Source organism: Acinonyx jubatus, chromosome E2 (genome assembly GCF_027475565.1).
Source record: "Acinonyx jubatus isolate Ajub_Pintada_27869175 chromosome E2, VMU_Ajub_asm_v1.0, whole genome shotgun sequence".
NCBI classification, from domain to species: domain Eukaryota; kingdom Metazoa; phylum Chordata; class Mammalia; order Carnivora; family Felidae; genus Acinonyx; species Acinonyx jubatus.
This window is the reverse complement of record NC_069396.1, coordinates 35808063-35823432: the sequence shown is the minus strand read 5'-3', so window position 1 is coordinate 35823432 and position 15370 is coordinate 35808063. Positions and strand designations below refer to the sequence as shown.

The window sequence follows — 15370 nt, the reverse complement described above, 5'->3', positions numbered from 1 at the left end:
TGATCATTTCAATAGCTGTGGAAAAAGCATTTGACAAGGTACATTTATTCATGATAAAAAACCTCAACTGAGTAGGTTTAGTATGTTAACATACTTTAACATAATAAAGGCCATATATGAAAAACCCACAGCTAACATCCTATTCAATGGTGAAAAACTGACAGCTTTTCCCCTAAGATGAGGAACAAGACAAGCTGTTCACCACTTTTATTCAACATAGCAATAGTAGTCCTAGCCACAGCAATCAGACTATGTTTATGAATAAAAGGCATCCAAATCAGTAGGGAAGAAGTAAAACTTTCTCTATTTGCAAATGATGTGATACTATACATAGAAAAAAATGCCTAGACTAGAATTGATAAATCAACTCAGTAAGGTCACGGGATACAAAATCAATACACAGAAATCTGTTGCATGTCTATATACTAATAATGGAGCAGCAGAAAGATAAATTGGGAAATTAGGAAAACAATCCAAATTACAATTGCACCAAAAATAATAAAATACCTAGGAAAAAACTTAATCAAGGACGTGAAAGACCTGTACTCTGAAAACTATAAAACATGATGAAAGAAATTAAAGACAACACAAATAAAAGATAGTTCATGTTAATGGATTGGAAGGACCAATATGATTATAAAGTCCATACTACCCAAAGTAACCTACGCACTTCAGGCAATCCCTATGAAAATACCAACAGCATTTTTCACAGAAGTATTGACAAAAATGTGGAGAAAAAGGAACCATTGTGTACTGTTGCTAAGAATGCAACAGGTGCAGCCACTATGGAAAAGAGTATGGAGGTTCCTCAAAAAATTAAAATAGAACTACCCGTAATCGCACTAGTGGGTATTTACTCAAAGAATACAAAACCACTAATTTGAAAAGATATAGACACCCCCAGATTTGTTGCAGAATTATTTATAATGGTGAAATTATGGAAGCAGCCAGTGTGCCCATTGATAGATGAATGGATAAAGATGTGGTATATTTATATAATAGAATATTATTCAGCCTTAAAAAAGAATGAAATCTTGCCTACTGCAACAACATGGATGAAACTAGAGTGTAATACTAAACAAAATTAAGTCAGTCAGAGAAAGACAAATACATGATTTCAGTTACATGTGGAATTTAAGAAACAAACCAAAGAAAAAAGGAAAGAATAAATTAAAAAATCCAGAGTCTTAAACATAAAAAATAAACTGATGGTTACCAGAGGGGGATGGAGGATGGGTAAAACAGGTGAAAAGAGATTACATTTTTTTTAAATGTTTATTTTTGAGAGAGAGAGAGATAGAGAGAGAGAGAGAGACAGAGACAGAGCCCGAGTGAGGGAGGGGCAGAGAGAGAGAGTAAGACACAGAATCTGAAGCAGGCTCCAGGCTCTGAGCTGTCAGCATAGAGCCCGAAGTGGGGCTCAAACCCATGAACCGCAAGATCATGACTTGAGCCGAAGTCGGATGCTTAACCCACTGAGCCACCTAGGCACCCTGATTACAATTATCTTGATGAGCTCTGAATATAGAATTGTCGAATCATTATATTATATACTTGAAACTAATAAAACACTGTGTGTTAACTATAGTAGACTTAAAAAAAATATATGAGAATGAGGTCTTCTTTAATTACACATCTTTCCCTTTATCCTTGACTTTGTAATTCTATTCCATCTCTTAGAGAACTTTATCATGAACCAAAATGTTTTCATATCTGAAGCAATTTTAGTGGTCACTATATCTATCATACATCTATGAAGAAATGTATGTCTACAAATTGATAAACAAATTAAAATTGGTATTTAAGTTGGTTTTGTTTATATATCCAAGTATTAAAAGAGATCTCTTTGCAGTTGAATTATTTTAACTATTAGTGTACAACTGATGAAAACACCTATTATATAGTTTGATAATTTATTAAACAATATGTAAAATTTTATTAGAAATGCATTTTTTGAAGAGATGACCAGGACTTTGAAATACATTATTCATCCTTATAATAACATGACGTTACTAGAATGAGACAGTAGTCAGTATAAAGTCTATTCCTACTCTTCATCTTTATAGATATAAATGCTAAGAAATCTCGTTCATAAAGTTTTAAAACATCTCCCTGAAGATAATTCTTATTTAGGTATGGTAAAAATATTGAGACTATATATTTTTAAAATATTAGACATACTTTATAAATAGATATTGAAATATTTATAGATTAAAAATATCTTGGCTGTGGGTTAGAAGAGAGAAATGAGGGGAAGATGTGAAAGAAAAAAGACAGACCAAGTGTTGATAAATAAGTGTAACTGCCTGACAGGTACATTATAAGCAAACTAATTGTCCCATTCTCTGTACCTTGCATACCTTTAAAATTTTCCATAATAAAAGTAAAAAACAAATTAGAACTGCTGAATTAATTCATTCTATTTATGGAGAATGTCTGCCGTATAATCCAATCAGCAAAGCCAGTTCTCACTGCCAAATGAATGTCATTTTCCATCAGAGTCTGACTTCAGTTTTTCAATTCAAATACATACGGGGCGTCTGAGTGGTTCAGTCACTTAAGCATTTGACTTCGGTTCAGGTCATGACCTCATGGTTTGTGAGTTTGAGCCCGTGTCGGGTGAACTCGAGCCCAAGTTGGGTGAGCACAAGTGCCATGTCAGGTGAGTCCCGCGTCCCTTTCCCTTTCCCTCTCTCTTTCTCTCTCTGACCCTCTTGGATTTCTCCCCCTCTCCCTCTTTTTCTCACTGTACCCCCCCCTCTCTCTCTTAAAAAAAAAAAATATATATATATATATATACACACACACACATATGTGTGTGTGTGTGTTAACACATCTTTCAAGGAATATGATTAAAAAACCTGAGAAAAGTATAAGCAGTCAAGATTAAAATAATATAGTTCTTATAAAACTGACCTATTTTTATAAAATAGGCAATAAAAACAAGGCAGTAAGGCAACACGCTGTTTTTCAATTAACACAGCAATGCAATATAGCTAAAATAATTTATAATACAAGAAGCATGGTAAAAGAAGTTAGTTCTTCATTAAATGTGCATGAATATTGACCTCTGGTCTGGAATAATTCAATAAAAGTTGAATATAAAAAAATAAAAAAAAATTGAGTATAAAAATGAGAAACAACACTGTTTTTTCTCATTTCTTTCGATAGAAGAAATGTTTCCTATGACTTTAATAAATGAGAAAGGTATATACTGCAAAAAATTACCTGGCTCAGGAGCCAGCATGTAAATTTAATTTTTATTAAGAGAAAGAAAATAATAAACATCCCAAAAAGACATAATGAGATGCTTGACTTTAAATGGAATTTTCTTGATATGATTTGATAAAATAGGTTTCAGCTACATGACAGAAAAATGCATACCAAATATGAAGGAAATTATATAAAAGTTTTATCCATACATTTGGTAGTCCAAGAGAACATTCCAGTCACATATAACATAATCACTGTCATCATCTAAAACTACATTGGGATGAAACTACCTTTCTTCCAGTTAATGTTGTATCCTAGGGACAGAGTACTAAGAAAAGCTGAAAGGTCTGCTTTGTGGACTTCAGTATTTATTATGGATGCTTTTTGCTTTGCTCTCCCAGGGCTCTCTCAACAGTAACAGATTTTTGACAATAGCCATGGAATGGAAGAGGCAAAGTCATTAAAACAAAAACTGTCATTACTCCCACAACCCTATTCTACCACATCTGAATTCAGAATATCTCACTGTCGATCAAAATGTTCCCTTCTGCAGCCAAGCTTCATCTTAAGTGACATAGGTATCATGAAACAGAAATACAGGAAACAGTTTAGTATAGCTGTGTTTGGTGCCCTATGGGTTTTTACTCTCCAGGAAATGCATCAGTAAAATTTAGGAAGGGTAAGGAATATGGCATTCTCATATGAAGGAGGAGAAAGTTATAATGAAAACAGGTACATTCTCAGGCACATCAATTTTGGGTAAGAGTACCTTTGAACCTGAGGATCTAGAAAGTGATTTACTTAAATGATTTGTTTGCATGTTTGTTGGTAGGTCTTCACTTATGGTAAAGTAAATACACACAGACTACTATGTTGTATTTCTAAAGATGATCACATTATTTCAATTCTGCCATGCCCACATATACAGGTAGTCTATAATCCTCCAATCCCCTTGAATCTTAGCTAGTTCCTTGATCTATTTTGACTAATAGAATGCAGCACAAGTGATGCTGTTTAACTTCTAGGACTGGATCTGGAAGAGATCTATAGCTTTTACCTACACCTCTCGGAATGCTCCTTCTTAGAAAACAGACACTATGCTATGAGGAAGTCCAAGCCAGCCATGTAGGAGCACCACCAAAGGCCCTCTGTGACTACAGCAATGGTAATGGCTGTACAGAAATAAAGGCAAGAGTACAGGCTTTAGAATTTGGAAGACCAAGATTCAAATCCCAGATCTACCACTTATTTTTATATTCTAAGCTTGTAATGGTCACTTCACCTCTGAATTAGCCTCTTTAAGCAGCCTCCCTGAAAGAGCCTCTTTAGCCTCACAAATTATCTGCTGTGAGAAAAAAATATAAGACAAGTGAGGTAAAGTGCCAAGCCCAGAGTTACCAAAAGGCCTGTTTAAGGTTTTCTTTTCTCTCTTCCTTGCTCATCCAACCCCAAGCCCCAAGTCTCAGATAAGCTGTGCAACCCCATGGTATGCCTCTCCTGGAGGGGCACAGTGAGGAACAGAATCTAGGGAAGGTGGATCAAGAAGCATCACTGGAGAACAAAGTTACCCTGGCAACATGTGATGGGCCATTCACACACGCTGGGTCTGTGTTAGAACTCAAAGGTGTGGGATGGACCAGGTAAATCTTAAGGACCTCACAGAAATAACACGTACATAGGAGAAAATATGGAGATTTTTTTCAGCCATATTCTTATTTTGTCCCAGTATTCCTACCTCCATACAGTATGCATCATAATATTATATCTAGGAGACATGCCAAGTTGTTATAGTTCCTAGGGCAGGGAGATACAACAACAGGATAGGAAGTCTGAAGAGAAGCATAGGCCTGCACAGCTGAACTGACTCAGGACCATTGTGGAACTCAGGAACTACAGCTTAGAGCCTAGGCCTGCATACTGGTAAAAATCATGTATTTGTAGGGCATTTTGAATAGCAAATACATTTTTTAAAAGTGTAATAGAAATCTAATGAAAGAGATTTAGCCTGTATTTTCAGAAATAATAAACTATTTTGACTCATTTTACACTAAATTAGAATAGTATTACTAATCTTACTCAAAGTCTGTGTATCCACAGTTTCTCTATGTTTTTCTTTTTCCAATTTTTTTTACTATGTGAAATGTACATGACATCAAATTTAGCATCTCAATCATTTCTAAGTATACAGTTTAGTGTATTCTATGCTTGTTTTAAAGTGGACTTTTTTCAATACATATGCAAGAAATAATGAAATATAAAAATAGTTTACCCTCAAAGAAGGAAACAAAACTTTGATGTATACTAATGGAAAGAGGCTGAAGCCAAGACATTTAAAAATATCATCAGTATTCATAATGACTTGTTACTATCAAAATTTGCACAGAAACTATAAAACTATGCTTTCTCAAAAGAAGTTGATTATCTTTCTGAATGATTACTACAAATACATATCTAAAAATTGTAAGATTTAACTGAAAGCAAAGTGAGTAAACCTTAAGAATAATATCTTAAGTCACAAACATAAATAGACCCACTGATAATAATAATGTAATAGTAGGGGACTTCAATATCCCACTTACAGCAAAGGATGGATAATCTAAGGAGAAAATCAACAAGGAAACAATGGCTTTCAATGATACACTGGATCAGATGGACTTAACAGGTACATTCAGAACATTTCATCCTAAAGCAACAGAATACACATTCTTCTCGAATGCACATGGAATATTCTCCAGAACAGATCACATACTGGGACACAAATCAGCCCTTGACAAGTACAAAAAGATCAAAATCATACCTTGCATATTTTCAGACCACAACACTATGAAACTCAAAATCAACCACAAGAAAAAATTTGGAAAGACCATGAATACTTGGGAGATTAAAGAACATCCTACTAAAGAATGAATGGGTTAACCAAGAAATTAAAGAGGAAATTAAAAAGTACATGGAAGCCAATGAAAATGAAAACAAGACAGCCCAAAACCTCTGGGATGTAGCAAAGGTAGTCATAAGAAGGAAGTATATAGCAATCCAGGCGTTCTTAAAGAAGGAAGAAAGGTTTCAAATATACAATCTATCACTACACCTTAAAGAGATGGAAAAAAACAGCAAAGAGAGCCCAAAACCAGCAGAAGATGGGAAATAATAAAGATTGGAGCAGAACTCAATGATATCAAAATAAAAGTAAATAAATAAATAAACCAGAACAGGAGCCGATTCTTTGAAAAAATTAACAAAATTGATAAACAACTAGCCAGAATGATCAAAAAGAAAAATGAAAGGACCCAAATAAAATCATGAATGAAAGACGAGAGATCACAAACAAACAACACTGCAGAAATACAAACAATAATAAGGGAACATTATGAGCAAATATATGCCAATAAAATGGGCAATATAGAATAGACAAATTCCTAGAAACATATAAACTCCCAAAACTGTAATAGGAAGAAAGAGAAAAACTGAACAGACCCATTATACCGGTAAAGAGATTAAATCAGTAATCAAAAATGTCCCAACAAACAACAGCCCAGGGCCGGATGGCTTTCCAGGGGTATTCTACCAAACATTTAAAGAAGAGTTAACACCTATTCTTTTGGAGATGTTCCCAAAAATAGAAATGGAAGAAAAACTTTCAAACTCATTCTACAAGGCTCCCAAAGCAATCTACCCATCCAATGCAATCCCTATCAAAATAACACCAGCATTCTTCACAGAGCTAGAACATACAATCCTAACATTTGTATGGAACTAGAAAAGACCCCAAATAGCCAAAGTAATGTTGAAAAAGAATACCAAAGCTGGAGGCATCACAATCCCAGATTTTAAGATGTATTACAAAGTTGTAATCATCAAGACAGTATGGTACTAGCACAAAAACAGACACGCAGACCAATGGAACAGAATAGAGAACCCAGAAATGGACCCACAAACATATGGACAATTAATCTTTGACAAAGCAGGAAAGAATATCCAATGGAAAAAAGACTCTCCAGCAAATGGTGTGGGGAAAACTGAACAGTGACATGCAGAAGAATGAAACTGGACCACTTTCTTACACCATACATACAAAAAAACTCAAAATGGTTGAAAAGAACTAAATGTGACCCAGGAAGCCATCAAAATCCTAGAGGAAAAACAGGCAACAATGTCTTTGACCTCAGCTGCAGCAACTTCTTACTTGACATGTCTCAGGAGACAAGGGAAACAAAAGAAAAAATGAACTATTGGGACCTAATCAAGATAAAAAGCTTCTGTAGGGCAATGGAAACAATCAGCAAAACTAAAAGGCCACCGATGGAATGGGAGAAGATATTTACAAATGAAATATTAGATAAAGAGTTACTATCCAAAATCTATGAAGAACTTATCACAATACCTAATAAAAAAATTATCCAGTGAAGAAATGGGCAAAAGACATGAACAAATACTTTTCCAAAGAAGACATCCAGATGACTAACAGACACATGAAAAGATGCTCAACAACAGTCATCATCAGTTAAATACAAATCAAAACCACAATGAGATACCACCTCACACCTGTCAGAACAGCTAAAATTAACAACTTGGGCAACAATAGATTTTGGTGAGGATGAGGAGAAAGGGGAACCCTTTTGCACTGCTGGTGGGAATGCAAAGTGGTGCAGTCACTCTGGAAAACAGTGTGGAGGCTCTTCAAAAAATTGAAAATAGAACTACTCTATGAACCAGCAATTGCATTTCTAGGTATTTATCCAAAGGATACAGGAGTGCTGTTTTGAAGGGGCACATGCACCCCAATATTTACAGCAGCACTATTGACAATAGCCAAAGTATGGAAAGGGCTCAGATGTTCACTGACGAATAAAGAAGAGGTGATATATGTATATACACATATATAGATCACATATACACATAATGCATATACTTTGCATATGAAACGTGACATTATATATATGTGTATATGTATAGTGGAATATTACTTGGTGATCAAAAAGAATGAAATCTTGCCTTTTAAAATAACATAGATGGAACTCGAGTGTATTATGCTAAGCGAAATAAGTCAAAGGCAAATATCTTATGACTTCATTCATATGTGGAATTTAAGATACAGAAGAGATGAACATAAGGGGAGGGAAGCAAAAATAACAAAAACTGGGAGGAAGAAAAACTGTAAGAGACTCTTAAATACAGAGAACAAACTGAGGGTTGCTGGAGGGGTGGTGGGTGGGGGGATGGGCTAAATGGGCAAGGGGCATTGATGACACTTGCTGGGTTGGGCACTGGGTGTTACAGGTAAGTGATGTATCACTAAATTCTATTCCTGAAATCACTACACTATATGTTAATTAACTTGGATATAAATTAAAAATAATAAAAAAAGAAACAAACCCCAAAACATCTTAAATCATACATTTACAAACAAAAATTCACTTATATACAATACTGCCAACCAATACCTCAAACAAAGCAGTATCATTAATCACCAGAGAATTGTGGGTCATTTGATCCCTGAAAAGGTCTCTGAAAATAAAGCCCCAATCTTGATTTTGGCTCAGGTCATGATCCAAAGGTCGTGATTTTCAGCCGTATGTTGGGCTCCGCGCTGAACACGGAGCCTGCTTAAGATTCTTTCTCTCTCTCCCTCTCCCCTTCTCCCCTGCTTTCTCTCTTTCAAAAAGTTCCTGGTGGGACTCCAGAAAAATAACATTAGGGATCCTTAAGTAACATGCCATTTGAAATAATCACACCATATAAAATTCTGTCATCTCATAAAGCTTTTCACTATTTCTGTGGCTTAATTTTGAAAGGAAAAAGATTTAGATGAGAAACAGTGGGAAAATAAATGAATTTATCTCCAATAAAAAAGCTTCTTTAGGAAAAGAGGAAAGTTAGAAAACTGTTGTACTGATTCTAAGGAAATACCAATATTAAACTAATTTCTCAAGTTCTAATACATTCCATTCAAAAACAATGTTCCAAATATAAACGGTGTATAAGGTGAGAAGGGGTGAAGGCTACTTGGGGAATAAGAGTATTTTCATATCTGAAAATATGAATCATCTCAAGCTACCTTTTATTGTCAAGATTATGAATACTAATGCTAATTACAAAGTTAAAAGCTGCCTTGATGATCATTTGGTTCCTTTTGTGTTATAAATCTTTAACTTTCATATTTTTTCAAAAAATAGATTTGTAACACAATATCATTTCATTTCATTAAAGACAATTATTTGCAATATTTTCCATAATGCATCAGCAAGCCAACAAAAGGAGCAGCAGTAAAAATGAAGGGGATTAAAGAAGTCAGTAATTGGTATAAAGTGAGAAAAGATTACATGGAAAAATAGGGATTTATACCTCTTGGATTGAGACCAGCTAACTATATTTAAATAGAAAATATATATATATTTTTTGGCATTGGAGGAAAATTACTCATCTACATAACAGTTAAAAATGGCTGCGTTCAGTGCCACTAATATTCATTCAAAATTTTTATGCAATCACTTGTGAAGTAAACAGAGTATGGCAAAGTATTTATCACATACCTACATTAATATTCCCAAGTATACAACTTGGGCCTGACCCAGAAATGTGTTTGAACTCAGTACAGGAGTCACAGAATTTGAAAAGACTAATATTACATTTGACTTTGATTAAAATTACAAGTACAAATGTTTTCACTTCGATACTTAATATTCTGAATGTTTTTGCAACATCAGTTTCAAACTCCCTTTTATAGAAAATGCTCATTGATCATAACCTCACATCATTGCAAAAGCCACCATAACACTTAATGGGTAGGTGTTATTTTTAAGTAATATGACACATGACTACGTTATTTCAAGTCATTATAAAGTGGGGTTGAGACACAAACCAAAGCCTCACCTTTGACCATTTAACACAGTTATCTCTGGCACCTCAGTAGATTCAGCATCCTTCCTGTCCCTGTTAGATAGCCCCCACTGTGCCAATGAAAAGGGATTCTTTTGCCTATTACCACTGTCTTCTTAGACTGACCATATGTACTTTTACTCCAGCCAAATCAGTAATGTTAATTTTACTTGTGGGCAATCTCCTATTCTTATTCCTAACTGGACCAGGTTACAAGCTGTGGGCTTTTCAGCACAATCCTATGGGAGCATTTAGCACTCTATTTAAAGATCATTGCAAATTTCCCACAAAATTAAGGTGTTGGCAAAATTTAATTAAATTTAAGATAATCTTGGGTCTACTGTGACCATAAAACACAATATTTAAGTTGCAAAAATTAGGTTGGATTTCTTGATAAATAAGATTGGGTTTCCAATCAGAGGTCACATGAAAAGTCCCAAATGTCAATGCTGTGGCTTTTTCACTTATGTACCTGTACATTTGTCTGTATTTGTAAAAGTGGTATGGCCTAAATATAATTTTCTTATTTTAGTCACACATTAATGCTTGCTCCCAAAGGGACATATTCAGCTTTCTGTTATCTGAATCATGATATTGCCAGGCTATAGTTATCCTAAAATGCTACTGACAGGAATTCTTTTCTGCCAAGTTATATAATTTCATTCTCTAAACTGGAATTAAAATATCTTGGATACAAACTTGTTACTTATAATACAGTTAGCTATTATTGTTTAATCTGTATGAAAGTTTAAATGAGAAATATCATAAAATACCAGGATATTACTATATTACTCCAGTGTACTAAAGTATGTCAGAATATAATGTCTAAAAAATAAAAATGAATAAAAGTGAAAGTGAATTCTCCAGGCAGAATAAGTTTTAAAAGCTATCGTTTTTCAGGAAGCGACAGAGAAAAAATGAATGCAGAATTCGGAACAAGTAAATAAGCTATGACACTATCACATGACACTCTAAATAGTTTTCTTGTGGATTAAGTGGAAAATCCATAAAGACATTATTAGCTTTCCTTTCTGAATTAATAACAACAGCTGTTAAAAATTTTCAATTTCTAAAGATCAAATGACATATTAAAGGTATTCCAAGTATTTCTTTGACTAAAATAGAAATTACCATGAAACAAAGCAGGCCAGAAGTTACCATCATGTTCTCAATCACATGTATGCCTTTATTTACTTGTGTTTTTAAGTTTTTATTTAAGTAATCTCTATACCTATGTGGGGCTCAAACTCACAACACTGGAATTGCACACTCTTCTGACTGAGCTAGCCAGGCGCCCCCCACATGTATGCCTTTAAAGAGAGGAAATGAAAAAGACAACTTCCTGAATAGTCCCAGCCCAAGGCAAATAAGCTGGGCTTGCCATGGTAGGGGTGGCCTGTGCCTTCCTCCAACCCCACCCACACACAGTTCCCCTAGACAGGGCCACAACAGAACAAGCAAGATCTCCATCCAATTGGTCTCTAGAGCAGGGCTCTCTTCTAACTTATTCAAAGTTTGGGGGAAAAAACAGGTTTCTCATTCAAGATTCACAGTAAGTCCTTCAAAGGTCATTCTTCCTAGCATCAAAACACCCATATTCTTCATTGAAAACCTTCAGAAAGGGGCGCCTGGGTGGCTCAGTCGGTTAAGCGTCCGACTTTGGCTCAGGTCATGATCTCGCGGTCCATGAGTTCGAGCCCCGCGTTGGGCTCTGTGCTGACCGCTCAGAGCCTGGAGCCTGTTTCAGATTCTGTCTCCCCCTCTCTCTCTGACCCTCCCCCGTTCATGCTCTGTCTCTCTCTGTCTCAAAAATAAATAAACGTTAAAAAAAAATTTAAAAAGAAAACCTTCAGAAAAAGTGATAGGAAATGTAACATTTTCTTCTCATAATACCTTAAATTTTGACAGTTTACTCATCTATGGGCTTATCAACCACAATTCAAAAGGTACATATAAAAATATACAACTTTTCCAAAACACAGAAAGGAAATTTGTTAGATTTCCAAACACTTGGGAAAGACAGAATGATAAAGGTAGTTCTCCACATTCACGGGAAAGTTAAAAAAGTAAATGTGTTCTGTATTCTTAAACTAAATTTTTGGCTTATCAGATACAGAAAAAATTAACCAAGCTGAAGGTATCTCATGAAAAGTATCTTGCTATAAATGTTAAGAGGCCACTTCTATCTAAGTCTAGAGGAATTATATCTTTGAATTGCAAAATTCCAAACAGATTTTCCAAAGAATGGCACACAAGGATAGTGAGAGAATCCCAGCATATATGTCAGTCAAGGATAAAGTATACTTGGAAAAATTTCCAGAGCTCAGAGGAGTGTTTACATTCTTAGGCAATTATTGATTGCTCAGTGAACAAATAAAAGGAAGAAGGAACAGGCTTATCAGTAAAAGGCTCAGAGATAAAATGACTAATGTGGAGAATCCAATCAAGACGGCAGGTATCCATTCTGTTCAAATTAAATCTTTCCTAAAAAACAACGAATGAACATTCAAATTGGGACCTGTAAAGTTTGTATCTCTAATTTCCAGAAGGATAAATGGATTAAGCTGGCTCTACAAAGAGAGCAGTTGCAGATCAAATCCAAAACTGTGTGAGAAAGCTTGTATGTCGACCAAATGCCCTTTTAAAAATCTCTAAGAGCATGGATTTCCAATGAGCTATGTTTTTCCCTAATGGTTAAAGCAATCAGTTTACATAGACACATAGTTCCTGTAGCAGCAATAAGTACAATTAATTACATGGTTATAATCACGTTTACTCACCCTCCCAATAATATCTGTGGCTGGCTGGATTCATTTGTAACACCAAATACATCAGGAATTAAATCACCATTGAAGCTGAAAAGAAAACATTAAAAACATTAAGCAGCTATTTCATAAAATTCTCATGTTCCAGCTTTAAAAGGAAAATAACCTTTGGGAGGTGTGGTAGAAATCATAATGCTCACCAGTTTCTGCTATAGTCAATAAAATGTCAGCAAAAGTGTCAGACATGTGTTATTTCTAGGCCTAAGTGTTTGTTATTTATTACTGGACCTCCAGCCCTCTTTAAGCTGGTAGTAGCAATGAGACCTCTGATATACCCTGAGTGATGGCACAGAGCAGAACCTACCACTGACCCACAGTGGACAGACACAAGATGTAAGAAATAAACTTTTGTTGTGGAATCTTAGGGTTGTCTGTAGTTTCTGCATAACCTACCCTATTCTTGAGTGGTAAGAAAACAGTACGTGTTTCAGAATCATGACCCAAACTGTTCAGTTTAGATGGGCTGAGGAGAAATAACCCACAAAAGTAATTCCCAGCTGGTATAAAAATTCATACTGGCCATTGATTATTTCAACAACAATGAAAATATACACAACTATAAATGAAATCAAGCTGAGGGTCTTTATGGATTTATAGTTCAGACTTCTGACTGCCACTGACCTATTGGTATATGATTATTATTTAATAACTGTATGAAAGGCAACAATGAAAACAAGAATGTGGCTGTACATTACTTTAGCTCTCGAAGTGATCTCTGTGTCATTACCAAAAATTCTGACAGGAATTTGGATTACATTTATCCTGGTACATGAGTGTACTTTGAGGAATAATAACACTAAGGAAGAGCTTTATAAAAAGGATAATCTGGGGCGCCTGGGTGGCTCAGTTGGTTGAGCGTCGGACTTTGGCTCAGGTCATGGTCTTGCGGTCCCTGAATTTGAGCCTTGTGTCAGGCTATGTGCTGACAGCTCAGAGCCTGGAGCCTGCTTTGGATTCTGTGTCTCCCTCTCTCTGCACTTCCCCACTCAGCTCTCTCTCAAAAATAAACATTAAAAAAATTGTTTTAATAAATTAAAAAAGGATAAGTTTCTCCTTAATATAGACATCTGTCTAAATTTCTGGAAGAAATCCCATACCATTCATATCTATCAATCAAGCACTAATAGTTTTACCCTGAAACAGTTACCTTAATTCTTTGAGTAATGACATGGCTATAATCAACACAGATCCATAATGAAGATATTCAAAGCTACTGAAGCAAAAACAAAAACACAAAATTCTTCCTCTTTCCAAAATACTGAATTTCATTTTTCTTTTCCCTCCATTATGACAGATAAATATCATTTAATCAAGTACCAGCCTCTATCACCTTCAAAGGGAGAATGAATTTAGTGTCAATGCCATGTAGCAAAATAGTCTCTTATGTGAGAAATTTTATGTTTTTAAGTTTAAAATCATTCAAACGGTAGCAAGCATATACTTACTCCATAATTAGTGGTTCATCTTGAAAAGTCCTATTGAGTACAGTCATATTGTTAGGATCTGTATAGAAAAAAAAAAAAAATATATATATATATAAGGCACTTTCTATTATTTTAAATTTTTTTTAAAAAATGTTATTCATTTTTGAGACAGAGAGAGGAGAGAGAGAGAGAGAGACAGAGCATGAGTGGGGGAGGGGCAGAGAGAGAGGGACACAAAGAATCCAAACTAGGCTGCAGTCTCCAAGTCATCAGCACAGAGTCCAACGCAGGGCTTGAACCCATGAACTGTGAGATCATGACCTGAGCTGAAGTTGGACACTTAACTGTCTGAGCCACCCTGGAGCCCCTATGATTTTTGATATCTACACTTGGGGTAAAATATCTGCATTCTTTTCAACGTTCATCTCTAATTAATTCCAACAATTACTATTAACAAGACACTATAAATCTAACTTAAACAGACATCCAAGTTTGTAAAGACAAAATCCTGGGGTTCATTCTTTTTTTTAAGTTTATTTTGAGAGAGAGAGAGAGAGAGAGAGAGAGAGAGAGAGAGAGAATATGTGGAGCAGGAGCAGAGAGAGAATCACAAGCAGGCACTGCAACGGCAGCAGTGAGCCACCCAGACACCAACGGGGTTCATTCTATAGTTAAAACCATTACAAGAACTATTTTTTAGAGGCTGCAATCTAAAAATCTTAGGTGAGTTTTCTTTAAATACAAATTTAGCAGTTGGCAATATGCACAAAACTACTTGATTCTAAAATATCCATGCTTATGTACACAAAATGCTTTACACATGGTACTATTTCTTCAGATATTTATTGACTGAATTAATTTGAAGTATTGAAACTACTGCTTAAGTTCAAATGTTACCAAAAACACAACTGCATCCCTTCCACCCCACCCTGAAAACTGGCCCCATGAACAAAGTCATCTATTTAGTTATAATTAATTCGTTTTTCAGATAAGTTCTGAAAGTTTAGGGGTGGATATAGTAGACTGACTCTC

At 35.2% G+C, this 15370-nt stretch overlaps 1 protein-coding gene across 2 annotated transcripts in view; it reads right to left on the bottom strand.

Moving 5' to 3' along the window:
- The window catches only part of ITFG1 (integrin alpha FG-GAP repeat containing 1), a 340878-nt gene that overhangs the window by 316377 nt on the left and 9131 nt on the right, over positions 1–15370 (bottom strand). For both annotated transcript variants that reach the window (XM_015062061.3, XM_027044499.2), the window contains 2 exons: positions 14360–14417; positions 12870–12944 (listed from right to left, as the gene is read on the bottom strand). In XM_015062061.3, coding sequence (XP_014917547.2) covers positions 12870–12944; positions 14360–14417 — 133 coding nt within the window. The remainder of the gene's footprint in view (positions 1–12869; positions 12945–14359; positions 14418–15370) is intronic.